This window comes from Acipenser ruthenus, chromosome 14 (assembly GCF_902713425.1).
Source record: "Acipenser ruthenus chromosome 14, fAciRut3.2 maternal haplotype, whole genome shotgun sequence".
Lineage (NCBI taxonomy): Eukaryota > Metazoa > Chordata > Actinopteri > Acipenseriformes > Acipenseridae > Acipenser > Acipenser ruthenus.
In genome coordinates, this window is record NC_081202.1 from 16,616,963 (window position 1) to 16,640,224 (window position 23,262).

General features: G+C 34.7%; 1 protein-coding gene across 4 annotated transcripts; it reads left to right on the top strand.

The window, feature by feature from the left end:
- The first annotated feature begins 867 nt into the window (after positions 1-867).
- LOC117419871 (transcription factor GATA-3-like) lies at positions 868-18,147 on the top strand. 4 transcript variants are annotated; one of them, XM_058985959.1, is made up of 6 exons: positions 868-957; positions 7,773-8,120; positions 9,488-10,012; positions 12,837-12,982; positions 14,964-15,089; positions 16,979-18,147. In XM_058985959.1, the coding sequence occupies exons 1-6, from the start codon at positions 879-881 to the stop codon at positions 17,273-17,275; spliced, it is 1,521 nt and encodes a 506-aa protein (XP_058841942.1). In that variant the 5' UTR covers positions 868-878; the 3' UTR covers positions 17,276-18,147. The 4 variants fall into 4 exon arrangements, with proteins under 4 accessions (XP_058841942.1, XP_058841944.1, XP_058841943.1 ...); XM_058985961.1 differs by lacking the exon at positions 12,837-12,982 and adding an exon at positions 13,036-13,073; XM_058985960.1 differs by having other exon boundaries at positions 9,488-9,955.
- The last annotated feature ends 5,115 nt before the right edge of the window (positions 18,148-23,262 follow it).

A 23,262-nucleotide genomic window follows, 5' to 3' on the forward strand; every position in this document is an offset into this window, starting at 1 on the left:
CATGAATCATGCATCTTATTAACTATGCCTGTGAGGGACTTGGTGTATATTTTACCAATATTTAATTTTACAAATGAAAGCAAATAATAATAATAATAATAATAATAATAATAATAATAATAATAATAATAATAATAATAATAATAATAATAGACCTGTATATTTCAATTGAGGCTGCTATGCAAACTGTCGACTAAAAATAAATTGCATATCCCGCAAGAAAACATTCATTAATTTATTTGCACAAACCACAGAACACAATAATTATATGGCTTTCTGATATTAACACACTCGTTGAATCTATTGTGGTTTAGATAAATGTGGTTATTTTATACAACGGTTCAGCTGCATACATGAAACCTTATGAACCCCTAAACACCTAAATAAGATAAATCCTTTACCCAGTGTTTATAAGTCTACCCTTTTACCCCACATATTGTCCCGACAGCTGAGTCGTGTTGCAAGAAACCATGCTTCTAGCAAAAAAAAAAAAAAAATACAATAGAATAAATTAAAGCATCGGTGTAAATGTTTCCATTCTTGAAAAACCTTAAGAGTCATATGTCAAGTTAAACCATGCGTTCTCAATTTTTTGTATATATAACGCTTTGACATCACATTTGGTGACAATCGCTAAACAATCCAGTCAGTCGTTTAAATCGTTTTGAATTAAAATGACTCAATATGGAATAATCTTGTACATGTATAGCCTATACTGAACTTTTTTTTTTTTTTTTTGATCCGCACCCTTCACCAACCCGGAAGCGCTCAGATCTAACAGAAATACAGTAAGAAGGTTGGTTGGTTGTGTCTGTGGGCTGGAGACGAGGCAGATCGCCCAGTTCTTTTTTTTTTTTTTCCATCTGCCTTGTCTCTAAATGCCATCATCATTTCAATGTGCCTGTCATTTCTGCTTAGATCTTCAACAAAAAAACACTTCCAAACTCAACTCTGCAGGTTAGTGAATGTTTAGCTTGCTTTCTTCTATCCCTCTCTTTCCACTATTACACATAATACGAAATATGGTTCTTAAAGGTACAGCGTTCAATTACAAAACGTCATTGTGTCATTACAGATATGTGTGGAAATGTATTGATTTTGAATACAAATCGAGTCAGGATTCATGTATTGTATTTTAATTAGCAATGTTGCCCATTAAGTCTTTTGGGATTTTAGGTTTGGCATTTGACTCAAACGATTTCTTAAACTCAATATCTTACAAAAAAAAAAAAAAAAAAACTTATATTAAGAATTCATAACCAAGAACGGCATGCAGCACAAACTGTCTTTACCTGGTTCTTTTCATCTTCTGTTGACACAGCTGAATGATGCAGCACAGCTGTATTTTAAACGTTTCACATCTTCCAAGGGAGCCTATCAAGGTGTACCCCGGATAGTACCCTCTTTCTGGGGGTGATTTCCTTACACACATGCTCCCCTTGAAATATCCTAACTGATCAGGGTGTTAATGCCCCATTAACACAAGGGACTAGCTGATTCCTATAATGCGTGAAATTGATCAGATTAGACTGCCATAAAGGGACCTCGGGTTATTATAACTGAACACTTCCCATTTAAAATATTTTGGACTGGGTAACCTGTTTACCCGCTAAAGATAAGGATGTGAAATAAAGGACATCAGAAAAGAGCTTTTTATTTGAATACTGCACACACAACTGAACCATCAGACCGCACCGCAATTCATTGGTGTACTCTTGTTATTATCGTATAGGAGCCTCGGACATATTAACAGTACTATGGCTACCGGAGTATTTCAAATGTAATTACATTTAAAACGATATAGCCTATTACGAATAACATTCCATTAAGATTTCAAGGTACAAAAATAACAATATTATTTCTTAAATACAAAGCTGCAGCTTTAATCTTCAGAATAATAAGAGTAGGCCCATAACAATAGTAACAGGCCTACTGCTAATAAAATGATTTCCTAATATACTTTCGACTCTGGTTTTAGTCTTGTATTATAGGGGAATATATGTGAATGATACCGTAATACTATAAGCGAAACAGTATTGTACACAAAAATTATAAACTTTATTCAATACTCCATATGGAATTTCCATTCATTTAAAATGACACAAGTAGACTACGGCAAATTTGCAACTGATGCAAAACTGGCTTTAATGATGTCGTTTGCTGTATAAAAATGGCCTCTGTCGCATACGAATCACTATCGCTCAGAACAAGTGACAAAGTGTTTTACAGAGGAAATACAAAACTCGTTAAAAGCAGATTTATAAATAGTATAAAACACATATGTTAAGATGCAAAATTAGCACATGTCATTTGCAGCAGTAGACCTACGCTTAACTGATTCTGAGAAATTCACATCATTTAGTGAGATCGTATATGAATAAACAATCCAATTACAGTATTCCGGTATAATTTCTTGTGGGTATACAATTAATTTTATTAATTATATATATATATATATATATATATATATATATATATATATATATATATATATATATATATATATATATATAACCCTGACCATTTGTATACATTATTATTGGTATAGTATTATTATTGCATTATTAGTAATTGTATACTACTAATAATATAATATGTAAACCCAGAATACAGCCCTGGTTTGACGTGTTACAGGCTCAGGCACATAAACATCGACAGCGAAACCTTAATTACATTCAGGCAACTTGTCAGGCTATTGTATTTCTTTCTGGTCTGCCCGTCTCTGTCTACGCAGTAAACAAACTGGGTAGATTTTTCTCACAGTTTTCAATTTGTATAGGGAGGCCGCTGGCCCTATGGTCCACATAAAAAGCCGTTTCTGAGGAAGTAACCAGGTCATCATTAGTAAACCATAGTCCACCGTTTCGGGTTTTGATATTCAAAAGCGTTAAATACAAAATTGAAGTCTTTTTAATTTTTTTAACGAACATTACATTCCGTATCCCTACTCTTTTTAATTGTATTACCAATTATGTGTAGCATTTAGCAAAACGTTTTTGGTGTCAAAAGACTTCGCAACTGTAGTCATTCATTTTTACATAACAAATACAAATTAAGAAATATATTGCACGATAGAATCAATGTATCCTGTAGCTGGAGTTGTTACAAAGTCTCAGCTCTGCCGTGGGCCGTGTCCTCTGAATAACCCTAAGATTTCTTCCTCGGGGTGTTTATACAGCTTTACCTGTACCATCAGAACAAAACTGTAAAATCAAAACCCATCAAAAGTAACCTAATCCAACCGCGGTCCCTTTAATTAAATGGTATTTAAGGCTAGTCCGTTTCATTTGCCCAGAACACTGCGAGGTTCACTGGCTTCTTGCAGGCAAAACACATCGGTCGTATAGGCTAGTTAAACTAAAACTTAAGAAATGTATTCAGAAATTGGAAAGAATTTTACTAAAGTATTTGTTGCCACATCGCTAATAACATATGTAATTTATAAACTTTTACATTTAAATTATATTGTTTTATAATTGTATGTAAATAGATTATGCTCAAGATAATTACCAAGACTTATAATAAATCCAGTTGAAATGTAGGCCTTTCTGTTCAAGACAATAAATTGGTAGACGCACCTATAGGCGGGTCGATGTTCTAGATCATAATCAGTTTAACACTTTGACTCAAATTATCTCGACAATCTGCAAAACTCATCTTTCCTCCGTGCACAAGTGTACTTTATGTTCATTTACGAATTTGGTAAATGTGTCACTTGTGGTGGACTGCCCCTTTCTATGACAGTGCCGATGTAAATTGTCAAACTGCATTTTTTTGTTTGCATTTTATTTTACTCCGGTGGAACAAGAAAATGTTGACCTCAATGACACGTCTGTTAAAATCAAATCAAATTAAACGCCCTTTTCCATATTCCTGCTAATAAGCTACACAATGGTGCCTATTTCTCAGAGCAATCAATCAACGTAGCTTTGTGTGACCAGTGGGAGTCATTAAACGTGACAACTAACTATTTTTAAGTGGGACAATTTTTTGACAGCGTGAACAGAGCGGCAGTCTGTCTTAAACTAACCATATACCTACAATCCTAAAGCTGTAGGCTACATTATTTTTGTTTGATTATATCTGTACCATGTTATGCACGATAACCAAGTCGAGAGACACAAACATAATCAGGATTTTACATTTACCATCAGATCTTGCCTCGAAGCACCTATAACATTCTTGCTGGATAATAGTCTTCAATACTTTTCAAGGGATAATTACACGACTGCGCTGACAGCCTGACAGTGACAGCTGGATTGTTCAATCGTCGCTCTATATAGCCAGTACAACTGTTTCCATTCAAGTTTAATCTTAGTTTTCCCTTTTGACTCCCTCTGGTATAGAATGTACATTAATAAATACATTACATTAGTCCTAAGGGTTTATTTTCTTTCTTTCTTTCTTTCTTTCTTTTTCTTTCTAAATATGTACCCGGTTTTCAGTGTGGCTGTATATGTCCATGACCTACAATACCACATTGTAAAAAACGTATTTGCCTAGAGAGGTCTATTCTACAATATAGTTTTGCATTTTTTTTAGCAAGACCTCATAGGCTAATTAATAAGGTATAATGATAGTATATGTTGGAAAGGCTGATAAGTGACGCTGAGCACCATATATAATGCCATTAAACAGGTTAGCCTACCGGTCCGCTATATTAGCAGTTAAGAACAAGGCTATCAGTTCCATTTATCCGTATATTGTTTAATTTATTTGTTTATTAATATTGTGAACTACTGTCAAATTACCTGATACTGAACACGCTTTACTTTTTTTTAAATAACTATATCTCAGTTTCTATTCTTTTTATGTACCTACATAACCCTCATGCTCCCCCATTAGATACAGTAGATTAACTATAACTATAATAATACTGACATTGCATAATATGACAGAATCTTGACAAGCACTATGCTATCTCTTTAAACGTGCTTGGTACTATACCCTCCCCCAAATCGTGTTCTCTATTAATTTCCTGGCTGTTTACTCTAGTGATGACGTCACGTCCAGTGGCGTCGGCGAGGCTGGCCATTTCAGTGCATTGCATAGCATCAAAAGAGCAGCCTCCTATTCCCCAATTACATACTGTCAGCCCGGGAGCATGGGGCAGCCAAACTGGGAATTAGACACTAAATACCACCCCACAGGGCAGGCCCCCTATTACAGAGCAATCAAGTGGAATAATACCAGAATACAAGGCAATGTGCCTACCTGCCATCATTACATTGACATAGAAAACGAAAAGTAATGCCCCATACGAAATTTAAAGTCATAATCAGTTATATAGAACATTACCGTGGCGCACAAGAATCTGCAATATAAAAACAAATAGCCACGTTATTATACTATGACGTTATATGATATATAAACCAGTTTAATTTAAGTTGAAGATTAAGCCTGTTATTGCATTTTAAAAATCTTTAGTCTCTTACACTAAAATAATTAACAGAAAACCGTCAGTATTTTTTTTTATTTGTACTATTCAATTTACTTGCACAAAGCACAGAGTATCTTAATAAAGGAGTAGTCTTGTCAAACGTGCTTTAAAAAGGGCCATGCATAATGTGACTGTCACCGCGAGGGGACGCACTGTCTCAATTAAAAAAAAAAAAAAAAAAAAAGTTCTGGTAGCTATACAGTGTATCTCGGTGGACAATTGAATTTCTGAGTTGCCTTAGTTTCAGGTTTGAGACAATCATTGTGCATTTTAAATGTAGCGATGTGTCTATTTTGTAGAGATCTGTTAAGACAGTTTAATATGGTTGCGCAATGTATTCATTAGAATACTGTTTTATTTCCATTTTTTTAAAAAATTGTGTTATACATTGACATTATATATCCTATAAAATTGACTCGTTATATGTCACAAAGGTACATTGAAGATGCAACTAATTCTAAATAAACATGTAAACGTACTGTTACTGTACTGTACACAACCATATCATATTCTTGTACATAGGGTTATTCAACACTAAAACTCAACACTTGTTGTACAATAGGTATATGGCTTCATTGGCTGTTTGTAAATAGTTAAGTAACGCCCTTTAATGAAATTTAAATAAAAATCACTTTTTTACATAAAAAAACCCAAAATGTTCTATATTAGGTAATTGCGTCTTTATTATTATTATTATTCATTTCTTAGCAGACGCCCTTATCCAGGGCGACTTACAATTGTCACAAGATGTCACATTATACAGATATCATATTATTATTATTATTATTATTATTATTATTATTATTATTATTATTATTATTATTATTATTTTATTTATTTATGTATTTATTTATACATACAATTACCTATTTATACAGTTGGGTTTTTACTGGAGCAATCTAGGTAAAGTACCTTGCTCAAGGGTACAGCAGCAGTGTCCCTCATCTGGGATTGATCCCAAGATCCTCCGGTCAAGAGTCCTAACCACTACGCCACACTGCTGCCCTATTTGTTTTATAGGTGTGTTTGAATCGTTTAATGTCCACTCTAATCTATTTTAAAACAACATACTTTAGCTGTCCTCCTATAACCTTCAATATAGTAAAAAAAACAAACAAACAAATAAATAAATAAATAAAACAAACAACTTTCAAGCAACATAACTCAACTAATAGCATTGGTCTAGCCCCCCCATGGATTAATGTATGTGCTAGGCCTATTACAAATGGAAAGAATTGATGATATGCAGGGTTTATTATTTAATTTAGCTTATGAGCTGAATATTTTAATGTTGTATTTAACTCGAGTTAAATACTCGAGTATAAGGATTAACATGGACCTACGCTGTTTTCATTTCACAAATTTGCGAGATAATAATAGTTTTTTTTAATAAGTCTATCAATAAATACATTGTTATTTAACATACCAAAAGTAAAAGTTGTCTAAGTTCGGCTATATGCCAAGAAATGTTAATTGCAAAATTGCCAATAATAATAATAATAATAATAATAATAATAATAATAATAATAATAATAATAATAATAATAATAATCATCATCATCATCAACTGCCGTTTTCTAAGTTTTCTGTTAGAAAAGATAATGGATTAAAAAAAATACTACTGTTGTTCTAATTATTTCCATTTTAATTAATGCCAAATCACGTCAGCTACATAACAGGTATTTTTGAGTAGAAGTTGGTAAACTCGTCGCATTCCGTGGTCATCAGGTCCTGGCCCCCTTATTTAATTAGTCCGGTTAGTAAGCTCCTCCCTTCTGTTGATGACACTGGTAGACCCTCCTTAAGTTGCGTCGCGCCACAGCTGTCTGCTAGCATTGAGCCCGCTGGCGCCATCCTGAAAGAATGCCTTCACTGTAAAAAAACAGAGAGCGAGAGAGAGAGCGAGAGAGAGAGAGAGAGAGGGGGATTGCTACACATAAACACACATATCCGATCATCACTGAGTTTCAGCTTCACTCACAGTGAGATTGTATTTACCCATCTCTTGCAGACACGGTTGGTCTTTTTGACATAGCAACTGATTGTTGCAATTGCATTTGTGTGGGGGTGTGTGTGTATTTTAGTTTCAAAACAAACAAACAAAAAAAGTAATAACAAAACTTCAAAGTGCTAAGGAGAACTGCAGAAGGTAAATTAATTATTTTGCAGTTTCATTTGTTAAATGCTATTTGTGTTTTCCAAAATTATTTTCAATGCGTCAAAGGTATTAATTTATTTGTTTAGTTTTTCTCGAAAACAATCTGATCAAATACTTCAATAAATAGGTGGTCAGGTGTAAAGTGCTTATCAAAGTTTCTGTTTTTATTTACAGGTGATCATAGACAGTCTACCTGTAAGAAGAAACCTGTGGATTTAACATTGCACATCGCTGGACTGATACACTTTGACTTGTTATCATTTTTTGTGTATGAAAGTTTGGTATTAGAAATGGAAGTTAGTGCGGATCAGCCTCGGTGGATGAGCCACCACCACTCGGCGGTACTAAATGGACAACACCCAGACTCTCATCACCACGGCCTGGGTCACTCATACATGGACCACTCGCAATATCCTCTTGCAGAAGATGTGGATGTACTTTTTAATATAGATGGACAAGGCAACCACGTCCCGTACTATGGAAACTCAGTAAGAGCCGTCCAGAGGTATCCTCCTCCGCACGGTAAGTTTGGGATAATTCGATTTTCTTTTTTAAATATTTGTCTTATTTTAAGCATTTCTGAAGTTTCCATCTATCGTTTATTATACCTAGTTTATTAATTTATTTGTTTATTTATTTACTTAGTTATTTATTTATGTATTTATTTATACCGTATTACAAATAATGTATAAAATATTTACAATAAACATATACGGAAGTACATAAGTATTTTTATTCAGGCAGGCAAAATAAATGTAGGTTTGGATCAGGGAACTGAACTCGGCATTAGAAACTCGATATTAAGAGACAGTGACATGTTCTAATTTTGTTGAAATAAGCAGGTTTTCTTCTGCAAGTTGTGAACATGTATTTAACATTTTTAAAGAATATTACACGCAGGCTTCGCTTGAATTATTGGCACCACGTATATAGGCTTTGAGAAATGCAACATTAATTGAGAGTCATTTTAACTGTAATTTATAAATAAACCATTGCAAAGCTTCGTTTCTGCTACAGCTCAGTTCAAGTGTGGATACAACACTAAAACAGTATTTGCTCTGAATTCATTTTCTTAAAAAATGCAATTTTTAAAAGACAAGAAACATATGTGTATGACTTGTTGCTTGAATTTATACTACTTCCTGGATGGGATAGTGATTCGTGACCTCTTTTCTAAAGCCCGTACCTCCTGTAAAACGTTACTTGCAGTGTAGTCGAAGTGAAGACGCTGTTGAAAATGCATTTAAAGTGAAAACAAAACCAGTTACTGTAGCCTAGAAGAAGCATTCATCGTGCAATCTGTTTATTTAAAATCGGTGTTATCTTTTATGATGGAACGTACCCTGGCATATTACAGTAAGTATTACATTCTTATTCAGAGGAAACGTATAACTGAAGTACACATGCTGTCTAAAGATTTCAAACATGTGTAGGCCTATCTAAATATAAAGTATCCCTTTTAGAAAGTCGGAGAAATGTTAGCAATAAAAATAAAAGAACGATCAGCGATTTTGCTTTATTTCCGCTCAGTTTAAACCGTTTTTTTTCACACACGCCTGTAACTTGCTCTCAAAAAGGAAATGTAAATAAGAGATGCTACAAGTGTGTTCATATATATATATTGTTTCAGTTGCCTGTTTTATTCACAATATTACAGTATAGTAGAATTGTATTCATACATAATATTATACTCCAGTAGGGTATAGTCTAGAATATTGTGCAACTCCTTTAGAAACCCCATCATTTGGTTTGCCTCTGTATTACTTGTGTATAGTTTTTTTAAAATGAATAAGTAAACCCTGCTATTTAGTTAAGTAACTCAAATTATTAAAAAAGAAAGACAAGTAATATGTCACTAATCTACCATTATTGAATTTGTTTGATTTTAGGAAGTCAGGTTTGTCGTCCACCACTCATCCATGGTTCCCTGTCCTGGCTCGATGGAAACAAAGCCTTGGGGTCGCACCACAGCACTTCTCCATGGAACTTGAGTCCCTTCCCCAAGACTTCGCTGCATCACAGTTCCCCAGGAGCACTCTCAGTTTACCCATCAGCTTCTTCAGCAGGCCATTCCAGTCCTCACCTATTCACCTTTCCTCCAACACCCCCTAAAGACGTCTCCCCAGATTCAGCCATTTCTACAGCAGGCTCTAGCAGTTCCAGTCGTCAGGATGAAAAAGAGTGCATAAAATACCAAGTATCCCTAGCCGATACGATGAAGCTGGAGTCAGCGCACTGCAGGAACAGCATGGCAGCAATAGGAGGGGGGGCATCATCAGCTCATCACCCCATCGCAACTTACCCATCCTATGTCCCTGAGTACGGCCCTGGCCTCTTCCCACCAAGTAGCCTCATAGGTGGGTCATCTTCTAGTTATGGTTCCAAAACAAGACCAAAAACAAGGTCCTGTTCAGGTAGGCGTCCGTTTTTTTCCCTTAAGTTACAATAAATGTGTCACCATATAGTCCATAAAAAGCGTAACCTGTTACCTGTATGCTTTAGTGAAATTTATATATGTGATCTTGCAAGTCAGCCATTATTATTTGGGATGTGGTTCCACGAATTTGCTAGGCTAACCAGGTAGCAAACACCTGCACGACCACTGATAAAGCATGCGTGTAGACAGAACACACTAGAAAAAAAACACATCAATAAATAACAGCTGATTCATGTAGCCCCATGGTTAATTAAAATGTCTATCTTATACAAAAGCATCCAATAAAATATAAAAAGTCTGTCCCGATTTACTGAAGTCGAAATTTCTAACGGCATTTTATTGGAAAGGCTGTGTAAGCTGCATAGATTTGAGAGAGAGAGGACAATTTCATCAACATTTGCAGCACTATAAATCTGGGTTATGAAAAATAGGCAATTTCTCTAACGTGATGCTATGATTATAGAAGATCTATTGGGTACAGCAGCATAATAGCTGTCAATAGAAATCAATTTCAATACTAGAACTTCTTCCAAAAAACAGCCTTCAAAAAAGTTTAAATATTTGGTATTTACACACAGGACAAAATGCAGATAAGTAAAGCTACATATAACCGCTTTGTTTAATGTCCTTGTTCTTTAACAGGCCGTTAGCCTGTTCTTTAGCCCGTCGACTCGAAATAAATAAAACATAGCTAAAAAATACAACATTTCAATGACAAAAAACAACCCCCCCCCCCCCCAAAAAAAATAAAAAAAAACCCCAAAAAAAACGGGTTCTTCGGCAATGAAAGGCTAATGGTTATTATATCATAAGGCATCTTCCGAATAGGCATTTATGAAGAAGGATTTCGTGAACGTTGTAAACACTCTGTAGCCTAAATGAGATCAGTTTTCAGGGCTTTTCCAGTTTGGCATTTACTGTGACTGAGCAAGGCTGACTCTTTTTAGTTTATATGTTTTAGCTAATCCAATTATTTTCAGACTGTTGCACGCGACAGTTGCATTGTTTATCCAGCGCCAGAAACTTTGATAGAGTCCGGATGCGGTTGTATTGAAAGAGGGAATAACCTGCACATAATGTGCACAGAAAGCAGTAAAGCTGAACAAAATGAATCCTTAATATGGACCAAGAAGCGATTATTTAAATAGGCTAAAACTGGCATAATCTTAGAAACACATACACCAAATTTAATCAATTTAAATTCAATTCGATTATATTACTACAGAAGTGCTGTTCAGGGTTAAAAGTAATGGTAGTTATTCTAAAATGAGATAAACAGGCCTTGCAGTGTCCTCTTCACAGGCACTTAAATGAAAGATGAAAATGTAGGTACAAACCTGAACGATGTTTTCACTGAGCTTTAGTAGTTTTCTGCTATACTTTGATATTGTGTGCACCTAAATCTAGCCTTCGTTGATTTTTTTAAAATCACATTGCGAAATAAAATAAAATAAAATAAAATAAAAATACTACTATCTAGCAAATGTTTGTTAGAAAAAAGCACCTGTACTAATTAAATAGGTCACTCCAAGAGCTGTTAGAATGTAGGTCTTTGTTAAATATTATATTCAGAAGACAGGTATGTGGTTAGCAAACCAAAACCCGGAAAACGCTTTACGCAACACAAAACCTGTAGAGCTAGTATTCTTTTTGTCTTATAATATAGTAACACAAAATAACAAAGATTTAAAATGAATACATCTTCGGACCGACAGTTTTTGAGAGTTCACTGCAGTTTTCATGTTATCTTAACAGTGAGACTCAAACGACCTTAAAAAAAAAAAAAAAAGAAAATGAAACGGTTTAAGTTTGTGGTTAAGGTGCGGATGCATACGCATAGCGTATAGTCTCCATTGCATATTATATGCTTTCAAATATTGTTATTAGTTCAAAAGGCAACCTGAATCAGTTGTTTTAGTTTCAGTGGTTAGTGTAGGTCAGAGACAGCCCTACCCCAAATAATGTCCCCATTAATGAACACATCAGCGAGACACTTATTACAGCGATATTCTTAGCTCTATGGCCAGATTGATTGTTAATGAATAATGTATATGAATAACAAATAAAACACTCATATTTGAATAATAGATAGTTTTAAAGAAATTGTATTTTTTTTAATAGTTCTGGATTTACAATTATTTTAATAACGTGTTACACACATATGGTGACAAAATACGTTTATATCACATTGGGAATATACTATACGGATTGTATTTTTCTTGTCATAAATGGTTGTATACGCAATGTTTTCATAAATCCAGAATACCATTTCAGAAATTGAAAGAGAATGAAGCAATACAAAGTAATCATCTAATGAAAATATGTAAAAGTACTTGTTAGTGCAAATAGAATTATGAAGATATTTTCAAATCTGTAGCTTATGTGCATGACAATTTCTAAGAATCTGTACGAAGTTGTCCATAATCTCCCATTGCAATGATGCCCATTTTATTTCATAGGCCATGTCTGGCAAATATTCATATTGCAAAGCTACATTGTAACTAATAAAGGCTTGGAGAGTCTACTAGGAGTCAGAATTAAGTGCTTGTTTAAATTGAATTTCTTAAGCACATAGTAACAGTTTACAAAATAACCTATTTAATATGTCTTAACTTGTTCCTATATTATTGTAAATTGAGTAAGGAATTTAACAGAAATGGTGTGTATTCCTTTTATTGGCATTAATATAAAAGCAAAATACTACCATATAAGTCCTATAGATTGTCTTTTGCCAGACACATATGCTGTCTCTCTCTCTTTCTATATATATATATATATGTGTATATTATCTTTGATTTCAGAAGGTAGAGAGTGTGTAAACTGTGGAGCAACATCAACCCCTCTGTGGAGGAGAGATGGCACTGGTCACTATTTGTGTAACGCCTGCGGTCTCTATCACAAAATGAACGGGCAGAACCGACCCCTCATCAAACCCAAGAGAAGGCTGGTATGTTTAGACAATATTGATCAAACACAATTTCTTTCTCTTTCTCTACCCAGGGAGAAGTGTCTGCAGGAAATTGGCACGACAACTAAAGGTCTTGTTTCTTCTAGCTATAGTTCTGCAGTTGTTTTAAATATATATGTTGATAATGTAATACACTCTTTCACATTTATTTTTAAATCTACAAGCCATTCCAGAAAGCAAACTCCATCTATTATTATTATTATTATTATTATTATTATTATTATTATTATTATTATTATTATTATTTCACTCCAGCTGTGGTTGTTGTTTTGTTTTCTTTCTGATATATTTGGAAGTGTATTGCCAATGCAGTCCATCCTCAATGCGGTATAGAAAAATGCTACTGGAAGCTGTGAATAGTATTAATGACAACATTTCTATTTCTAAGAGCCAGTCTGGTCTAATACCATTCTCAATACAACGATGAAGCACAAAATGATTGAAAATTGAGTAACTTCCATAAATTTATTATTATTATTATTATTGTTATTATTATTATTATTAGTAGTAGTAGTAGTAGTAGTAGCAGCCGTACTACATTACTTCGTAGTTCATTACTTATATTAATTTTAAACTGAAGTAAGGGTTTTGTTTTGACTATTATACATATATATTGTAAATCAAGTGCAAAATCTGTTTTGTTTTCATGATGCACAAATTACACCGCGATAGTCAAATTCCTTAAAAAGATGAGATTAATGGGTGAGCCATAATGAAATTCACATCTTTCATAGCCTCGTTAAAAAGGAAAATCTTTCTAGGCAGGGAAAGGTTCGCAGGGCTGCTATTTTGGCAGCATGCATTCCCTTTCTTCCATTTTTCTCAAATGGGAAAAACTGACTTCCTAGGAAAAAGCTGCCGGATATCTGAGCCGCAAAGATAACTCCTTTTAACAACATCCCGGCTTCCCTAGCCCAAACATTAAGATGATTAAACAAATCAGAACAAGATGCAACGAGAGCAGAGTCTGAACTGGAGGGCGTTCTTTGAGAAAACGAATATAATCACCATTAAATTATTTTGTAAATGGATGAAGAAGAAAAGTCACCCCCCATTGAGCAGAAGCTTTACACAATGTAAAACATACCGCTAGTGGAATTTCACTCTTAGTAATTTTTGTTTTCAAACAGCAAGATTTTTTAATAGTAATGTGTGTGTTTTTTTTTTAATCGTCTTCTATTGTCACGGATCAGTGTCGTTGCGTCGCTGTAATACTGACCCAATTTGTGAGCGTTTTATTTGTTTTAAATTTTTTAATTTTTTCTGGTGCAATGTGACTCAATTTGCAATGCCTCCATGCAATGCTTTGTTATGTTTTTAAATTAACAGTTTAGTAGCTTACTTATCTATGCACATCCCTGAATATGTATTGCAATGCAGTTTTGTCTTGTTTTTTGTTTGTTTTGTAGTGTCTGTATTTTTATGGTTTAAGCATAGACCTAAATGACTATTGATTATAGCACGTCCACAAAGAATGGTCTTACACTCAGAAGAAAAACAAGTGTACATAAACCAGTTATAATATATATACACACACACACATTTTTAATATGGTTTCTAAACTGATATCTGATATTATTTAAAATACAAACGCCTTAATTCAAGTGGCTATATTTTAGTCGCAGTACAATTCATAAAGTTCTAAATGGAGTACATGTTCTAGACAGCTTTTCCTTTGATGTCTTTTTTTTTTTTTTTACACCTTCACATTTCTGATCGCAGGTACACATGACGCCAGAAGCATTCCAGCATCATTATTGTTTCATTTACTTAACATTATTTTCTACATTATTTACGATATTGTAATATTGCATAAATAATAACTATTGTTTTATATAGACATATCTGTATAGTCATTGTAAATGTTATCGTTATATTGAAACAACAATATATGTATATATTTATATTGTTCTTCATTTTTAAAGCATACTTTGACGTTGTTTTTTGTTGATTTTTGCAGTCTGCAGCCAGAAGGGCAGGGACGTCTTGTGCAAACTGTCAGACCAGCACCACTACACTGTGGCGGAGAAATGCTAATGGAGATCCAGTCTGTAATGCCTGTGGGCTTTACTTCAAATTGCACAATGTAAGAGATTCAGCTACCTTTACATTACTATAGTAAGACATTTACTAACTTAACTAACCACTAAATATGAATGTGTTGACATTGTTTCCCAAATAGGTACTGCACTAATATATTTCATATATATATATATATATATATAATATGGCATACTGGTCTGTTGCCTCTTTTGAAAACAAAGATATTTAAATGATAAAATGGGTTGTCTATCAGCACCACTAGTTTTGCATTTGGAAGTTTTTCGAGGCTGGTTTTTCATATGGAATTGTTTTGTTCTAGAATAGGGACAGCCACGCAAATGTTCACTTCAAATTATTATCTTTTGTTGGTTTTGTCTCATGACCTAGTGTTTGAATGTATACGCTGTGAGGGATTATATCAGTAAAAAATATGTAAGCACTTTTAAACATTTTATCTACATGCAGTGGCTGATGGCAAAAAATTGGTTATTTTAAATATTTTCCATAGTATGTGTAAAGGTTCCAGGGATAGATTCTGCAGCTCTCCAAGTAAAAAGTTACTTTTTGATATTATTATTATTGTTTGTTTCTTAGCAGACGCCCTTATCCAGGGCGACTTACAATTGTTACAAGATATTACATTATTTTTATATACAATTATATTATTTTTTTATACATTATTTTTACACACAATTACCCATTTATACAGGTGGGTTTTTACTGGAGCAATCTAGGTAAAGTAGCTTGCTCAAGGGTACAGTAGCAGTGTGCCCCACCTGGGATTGAACCCACAACCCTCCGGTCAGGAGTCCAGAGCCCTAACCAGTACTCCACACTGCTGCCCTGTATATCAATAAAGCACATATTGAAACCTTAATAACCAAACCTTTGGAGCAATTTGAATGTGATCTACAGTTCCAAATAGGCCTTCTCCTGTGTATCTAGATTATGAAACCACATTCCATTCTAAGCCTGCCAGACAGGTTCATTTTTTAAATTGTTAGTACCACCAATGAGAACACAATGCATGTGTACAATATTGGATAGCTATGAAATAAAGCGAAGAAAGGTACTGGATTCTCTTTAAAATATATATATATTTTGCACAAGCTCCTTTCATTTTGGGTTAATTTGCATCCATGTTTTCTTTGAGCATTTAATAGCATGTACCTTTCCATAAACAATGTCCATGGCTGCAAAATAGGCTGCTTTGTTGGGGCAGGCATTGCTGTAATGGATTTTTTCCAGCAGTGGGTTGGTCTTCTTTAGTATGACAGCCATGATCCTCTGCAGCCCATACTTAACAGATCCTCTAAAGGTATCGGAAAGGTTTGTTCCATGCTTCCTCGCCCATAGCTCTGTAAGACATACTCCTCTCATTTTGGCTGCCTTATCCTGTGCCTGTGCCATTGAGGCCTCTTTTGGCAACGACTACAATAATTAGCCCAACATGAGGGAGCTGCATCTGAATCCAGCTTGGTTTGGATGTCTCCTGACATAAATGATAGGGGTTCTTCACAATACAGCAGTTAGATTTCTTCTATAATAGACCTCTATTACACATCAGTGTGGACTGTGTGAAATTGTAAACTGGCTCTTGGTCCTCGTAACAAATTGTTATTATTCCTTATTAAAATGACTGAGAAAGTAACTTAAACATGGCTTGTAATAACATGGTTTAGTACGCTTAGGAACAACTATTATGTTTTGCTCTTCATGTGGCTCAGGTGCAGCAGTTTCTAAACTAGTTTTTATGTGAGCTACAACAGGCCTTGTTTACTGTTTATGTTCTAATATATTGAGAATGTTACTGGATTAACATGCTAAACTGAAGCATGTTCTGGGGTGAGGAGATAAATACATGAATAAATAAGTACATAATTAATACAAAACCTACTACTACTAATAGCACATGTCTTTTTTCTATTTCAGATCAATAGACCACTGACCATGAAAAAAGAAGGCATCCAAACCAGAAACCGAAAGATGTCCAGCAAATCAAAGAAGAGCAAAAAGTCCCATGACAGTATGGATGACTACTCCAAGGGTTTTATGGACAAGAGCTCGTTCAGCCCTGCTGCTCTCTCTAGACACATGTCCTCCATTGGTCACATTCCTCCTTTCACTCACTCCAGTCACATGTTGACGACACCAACGCCAATGCACCCAACATCAAGCTTGTCATTCGCGCCTCATCATCCCTCCAGTATGGTCTCAGCCATGGGTTAGACTGATTGAAAAAAAAACAACAACAAAACAAAAAACAAAAAAAAGTAAAGCCTTCTTTGTATGTATATTTTTCAAACACAAAATCCCAAGACTCAAAATATACTGACCTCTGAAGGCTTCCATTCCTCAGAAACAGTTGTCACTGTTTATGGAGCTCACTGTGGTGTATATGTATTCTCAACCACTGGACCTGGATTCCATTTGTGTAAAAGCCATTTTTTAATCTTTTGCTGACTTCACACCCTGTCTAACATGGCCTCCTGTACTGTGAAAAAGGGAAATTAACTTTGAATATATTTGTACAAATTGTATGAAATATAGTACATTTAATGAAGACTTTTTAAAGGCCTCTGGCCAGCTAAAAGGAGGGGTACGAGTGACTAGTGGAGAAAAGGAACAGTGAGAGCAAAAAAGGACAAATATAAGGCTACCTTCACCTCCCTGCTCAAAACAGTAATGGACAAAAACTGCCAGTTCTGCTCATTCACTGGCGGAAGTTGTTTGATGCATTAAATTTGTAGACAGATCAATCATCCAGACTGCAGGCCTCCACATAGGAAATACTATCAGTTCCAGGCAATCAGTGTTAACACACAGATATTGCCAACAAGGATTCTCTGAAAGACATTTTCCTGGCCTATATGCATTGTGAACAAGTTCCTGTATTTGTTATTTGTATGTATAAATCAGATTTACCAAAAATATGAAAGAAACAAAGATGTAGAACTATTTCTTCTTGTAATGCAGACTGAATGGTTGTATAAACTTATGAATTGCTAGTGTAAAAAGATTGCTTTTTTTTGTTTGTTTTTGTTTCGTAATATTTTTTTTCTTTCTTTGAAAATAAACTAGTTTAACTCTGTTGACCTGAAGCTGGTTTGCTCGAAAGAACCTTTTTGTTGTTTGATGTTCGTTACATAGTTTTACTGCCTTAACAGTATAGATTCTCAGGTCACCACAACATTTCTCTTGGTACAGGAAACACAAAAATAAATATTAGCACTCTAGGCCTCAAATCCTGAAGTCTGCAGAAGTTTTGAATAGCTTTTACTTTTGAAACTTGAAAACACTGAATTATGCTGCAGTTTGGGTATGAAGCATCATACTTTATTTTTGAGAGGTGTGTGGGGGGTGTATTTTTATAGAAATCTATTTATAAAATAATTCCCAGAGAATCTTACAGTATCAAACATTGGAAAGAAAGATTCTAGTTTCACGGAAGACAAACGCTCCTGCATGCAAATTATAGACACAGAATTTGTACAGGCTTTGAATATGAAGAATGTGCAGAAGTCTATATCAGCAATCTGACTCAACAAACAGCATATTGGCGATCCTATGGAGAATCTGTGTTGAAACATTGAGGAAGGGCTAAACATCAAAAATAAAGTATAGCCACATTGCTCATGTTGAAGCCTGATTTGCGTATTTCAAATGACACTATAACTGGCTATGTTTTGTTTCACAGTATCTTAACATCCATAAAGAAATTTTAAAATATTCTATCACCATTGCCTCACTCCATTATATAAATGTATTTTGAAACAGTAAAGTTAAAAAACATGCTGAGGTAAAATATTTTAACAATATAGGAAAGCTTTTTTTATGTCTTAAAATTATATCCAAATAAGTGACATATTCAGCAAGGAATCACACATCAAAGGAACTTGGAAACAAGTATGCAAGTTGTAAAAACATACACAATGCAACAGATGTTCAGGATTCAACTGTAATGTAATGCATCAATCTGGCATCCCTGTTTTGCTGGTCTCATCCTATTAAGACCCGATCTTCTATGAAAGAACAGAAATGCTGTGAATCAATCAGCTGCTTTCCTGACAATTCCAAACTCCAGAGAGGTTAATTATACTGCAACTTTTCAATCTTGCAATCTAATGTTGTGATCCGTCAGAGTACAGTGAACAGTACAGTGCCTTACAATTAGATATTTTTTATGTATATGATATTTATATTATGGCTGACCTTATTCTTGATGAAAGCTAAGACGGGAAAAAAACAGGAACTTAGTATATGTGAGAGAACCAACATTAACCACATTGTGGCTTACATCGACTTACAATAATCTGATGCTCCAGCAGTTTCATATTTACATTTGTCAGAGTAGTAAAAAGCTATGGGCTAAGTATTTAAAAAATGATCCAGCACTAATGTTCATTCTGTTTTAAGGTAAATATGAATTTAAAAGTATAATGGACACATCTTTGATTTTTTTTTTCCCCCTTACATAATGTATCAAGGGAGCATTAACAATGAATGGTGTATTTTTTTTACCAGTTTCACTTTCAAACAGGACACATGACTCAGTAATGTAAGTAAATAATCAGCACACCCTTTGATTCTACAACCTTGCAGTCAACAATTTCTTTTAATTTATGCAATTTACATGCACTGTTAATCGTTTTTTTTTAATGCTGTAGTTTAAAGTATAAAGTATGACCTAAATCATTCACATATCAATAGTTAATTGAGCTTTACTCAGTACACTGCTGACATGGCAGAGGAAGATTGATCTCTTAGTCCTTGTCATGTATTTTCATGTTACTGTAATTTCTTTTAACTAAACAAATTGCTGTGCAGGTTCCAAGAAGGAGATATTATGGAGTCAAGAAGCTTGAGAGAAATGAATTACCGTTATAACACCTTAAGTTTTCAGCCAGCCATTTTTTGTAATTTCTGGAAAAGCCATGTGTAAATCTGCAAGCTTTTTTCTTCATTCGATGTTTTTTACTGACAAAGGAAAAGGAAAGAGAGAAGCACTTCTAAAAATGCCTGAAGTCCCTGTCATATGACCTTATTATTATGGTATGCCAGGCTTCAAGTACCAATAAGCCACATTTACCTATAGTCAGAAATGCTGCACACACAGTACAGCATACACAGTGAATATTTATTTTTCTTTGACCTGCTGTATATTGAATTGGAAGCTTTTGGCTTTTGTTATTGCAGTGACTGAAATGCCTTTTAGCAAGAGGTATGTTCTTTGAAGGACTGTTACCTCTTGGTGACCCTTTCTTGGCTCATGAAGGGGTCTAGAAGCAGGAAGGCAGGTATACCGAGCCTATGCTTGGCCTGTTGACAGACTGGGGTGATAAATCATGGCTGAACTATGCTTCTCTCCTTCTCCAGTCTTAGTTTGAGTGCCTCATGTAAACGGTGAAGGAGGCTGATTCATGATAATGCTTAACAATAAACTATTATCGCACAAAAAAACAACACTTTAATTAAGCCAACAGGAGTTTAAAAGAGCACTGCTCCTGGTTAAAATCCACTCTGCTCCTTTAAAGGGCCCTGTGTATTTTCAGTACGTCACCCTGTATTATTGGGGGGCTACACTATGGCAATTTCTATATTTAGCAGACTGATCCAACTTACCCAAAAGCCTTAATATACCTTTTAATGATAGTGTTGATGTTGATGCTTTGAACTGGCAGTGGGCCATGCTATTGCACTGTATTTGAATATATGGTTGGGTAAGGACACACCCAAATATAGGAAACAGTGGAAAACTGTACACATCATTATACTGGTTAGGGACCAATCTTAAAATGCTAATAACGACAACAGTGACTAAAGGCATTAGTCAAAATATGGAGGACAGGGTACTAGTGTATTCATGATTATCTGACTTACTCTTACTGGTTATGGGAATGGAAAAGTTTGCATTCTTGGAAAAAAAAACATTGATTGTTACTTGCTTAACAGGTGACCGGAAATAATGTTGTGATCAGTCAGAGTACAGGGAACAGTACAGTGCATTGCAGTGAGATGTGTCAGGACATCACTCTCTCGTGCTGTAAACAAAAAAGACATTCCCAGAATTTAGACACAACCCATCTGAATGTACCTGCTGCATGTAACGACTGCATAACTATTTATTCCGTTTGAAAATGCTAAATGTGTTTGAACACAAATAGAATTACTGTGGTGAATCCATATACTGTAGTTAAATGAGGGTTTGTAATTTATGAAACAAGATAAAATTGAACACTATCAAATTCAATAAAAAGTGTTTACTCTAGTGACAGGGTAGTTGTTTGCTCTGAACACACCTTACTGTTACAAAAATGAGAAACGAGCATAAAGGACCCATATGAATACCTAAATGGATCCTATTTGTGTTTTTCTTTGTTACAGATTGGTTGTTAGCAGGGCACAGTACACATGAGCACAATCAACTTCATAATAATGTCATCATAAATTTGAACACAAATCTCTAGTAACAGCAAAAAGAGATAAACGATTTTAATCTCTTTATCTTGTTACCTCCGGGCACGCTGGTCTCTACAGTGTATAACTGAGGATATTGGGAGCTCTTATCCAGTTTACAGAAATATCTGAAAAAGTGCTGAACAATATATTATATGTGGACCTGCCACCTACTTATTTGAAATTTTTGCTTATCATGTGTAAGATGATTAATTTTCAAACAAGAATGAGAAAAAAATGCTTTTAGGGCCTGTAATGGAAGCTTTACTTTAAATATTTTATGTCCAATTTAAGCAAAACCGGCATGTAAGAAAAACTAAATTAAATACACGATAACACTAGGAAAATGTAGCTTACATCTAATGTGCAGGCCATAAAAGTATATATATATATATAAAAAAAATGTAGTGTAAAAAGTTCATAAGTTCACCCAGAGCACAAGATTACTCAAAACTCAAGACATAAGGATGAGTGATGTTGGGGAGAGGCTGAAGACAGGTGTGGGAAGCGTTTGACTGAAGAAATGTAAAATTACTTGAGCATTGCCTGAAGACAGTTCAGGTTTCCATGCACTCCTTTCCTTCAGACCTACCGGCATTCCAGGATGCATGCTTTGATAGGTAGAGCATGTAATGTTTGGTTTCTTCTTCAGAAAATATCATTCTTAAAGACAGATAAGTGCTCCTCTATTTGAAATATTGATAGGAGAATAACGTAAAACAGTTGACGTTATAAAACAATCTGGAATTCTGTACGATAATAATAATAATAATAATAATAATAATTTTCTGCAGTCTAGGTATAAGACTGTGATCATCTATTAATAGTAGGCTATAATCAAACAGCAGAAGTGGGAATTCAGGTGGTAGGATGGTTTGCTTGATTTCTCACTATGTTGGTGTTCACAGCATCTTGCTGCATGGTCCAGCTCTTTCCAGGTGGGACGTCCAAAAACTGGAAACAGCCTTACCTGACTGCTTCAGATAAACACTGAAGACTGAGAAGACTTGGTCAAAGCTTTGACTTCACACGCTATTAATTATGCTATACATTTTAAAGAGTAGCTCTCTTATGTTTTTTGAGAATCCTAAGAGCAAAGCATTAAAGTATCCTTGTATTTACTCAGCTTATATAATTTACCATGTTTACTGAAATGAATGATGTGGCCTGCCTGCATGATAGAGCTCTTCTTCACAGTGAAGCATTCTCTTTTTTCTCATTACCCCCAGGCTAAGCAGATATTTTTCAGTTAATAAATATTTCTCATTTACTAACTGTCACTGTAACTCATATTTTAAATTTACATAAACAAATAACACATACAATATATATCACTATTCCATCAAAACTTCACTTGTACTTGTGCTGACATAATTTTTTGGCAAGGTAGTGAGACGCACAATAGGTCATCCCTAATAAAGCTAACAATTGGCAACAGATCTTCACTGTAGTCCGGTTTTGATAGGAACATTTTTATAGGTAAGTATAAGACTGAATATAAAAAAAGATAACTACTATCTATGACTTCTAGTATTAATACCACTGCGACTACGACTACTACTACTACTACTACTACTACTACTACTAATAATAATAATAATAACTTCTTACAAAGATGGTCAAGTCAGATGAGATACAGGATATCAGCACCTCTGTTATATACAAGAGTAGTTCCAATGGGAGTACAGCTAGGGGTGAGCCTAGTCAAAATAACCAGCCTGGGCGAGAAAGGAACCTTAATGGGAGCAAGCCAAGGGTTA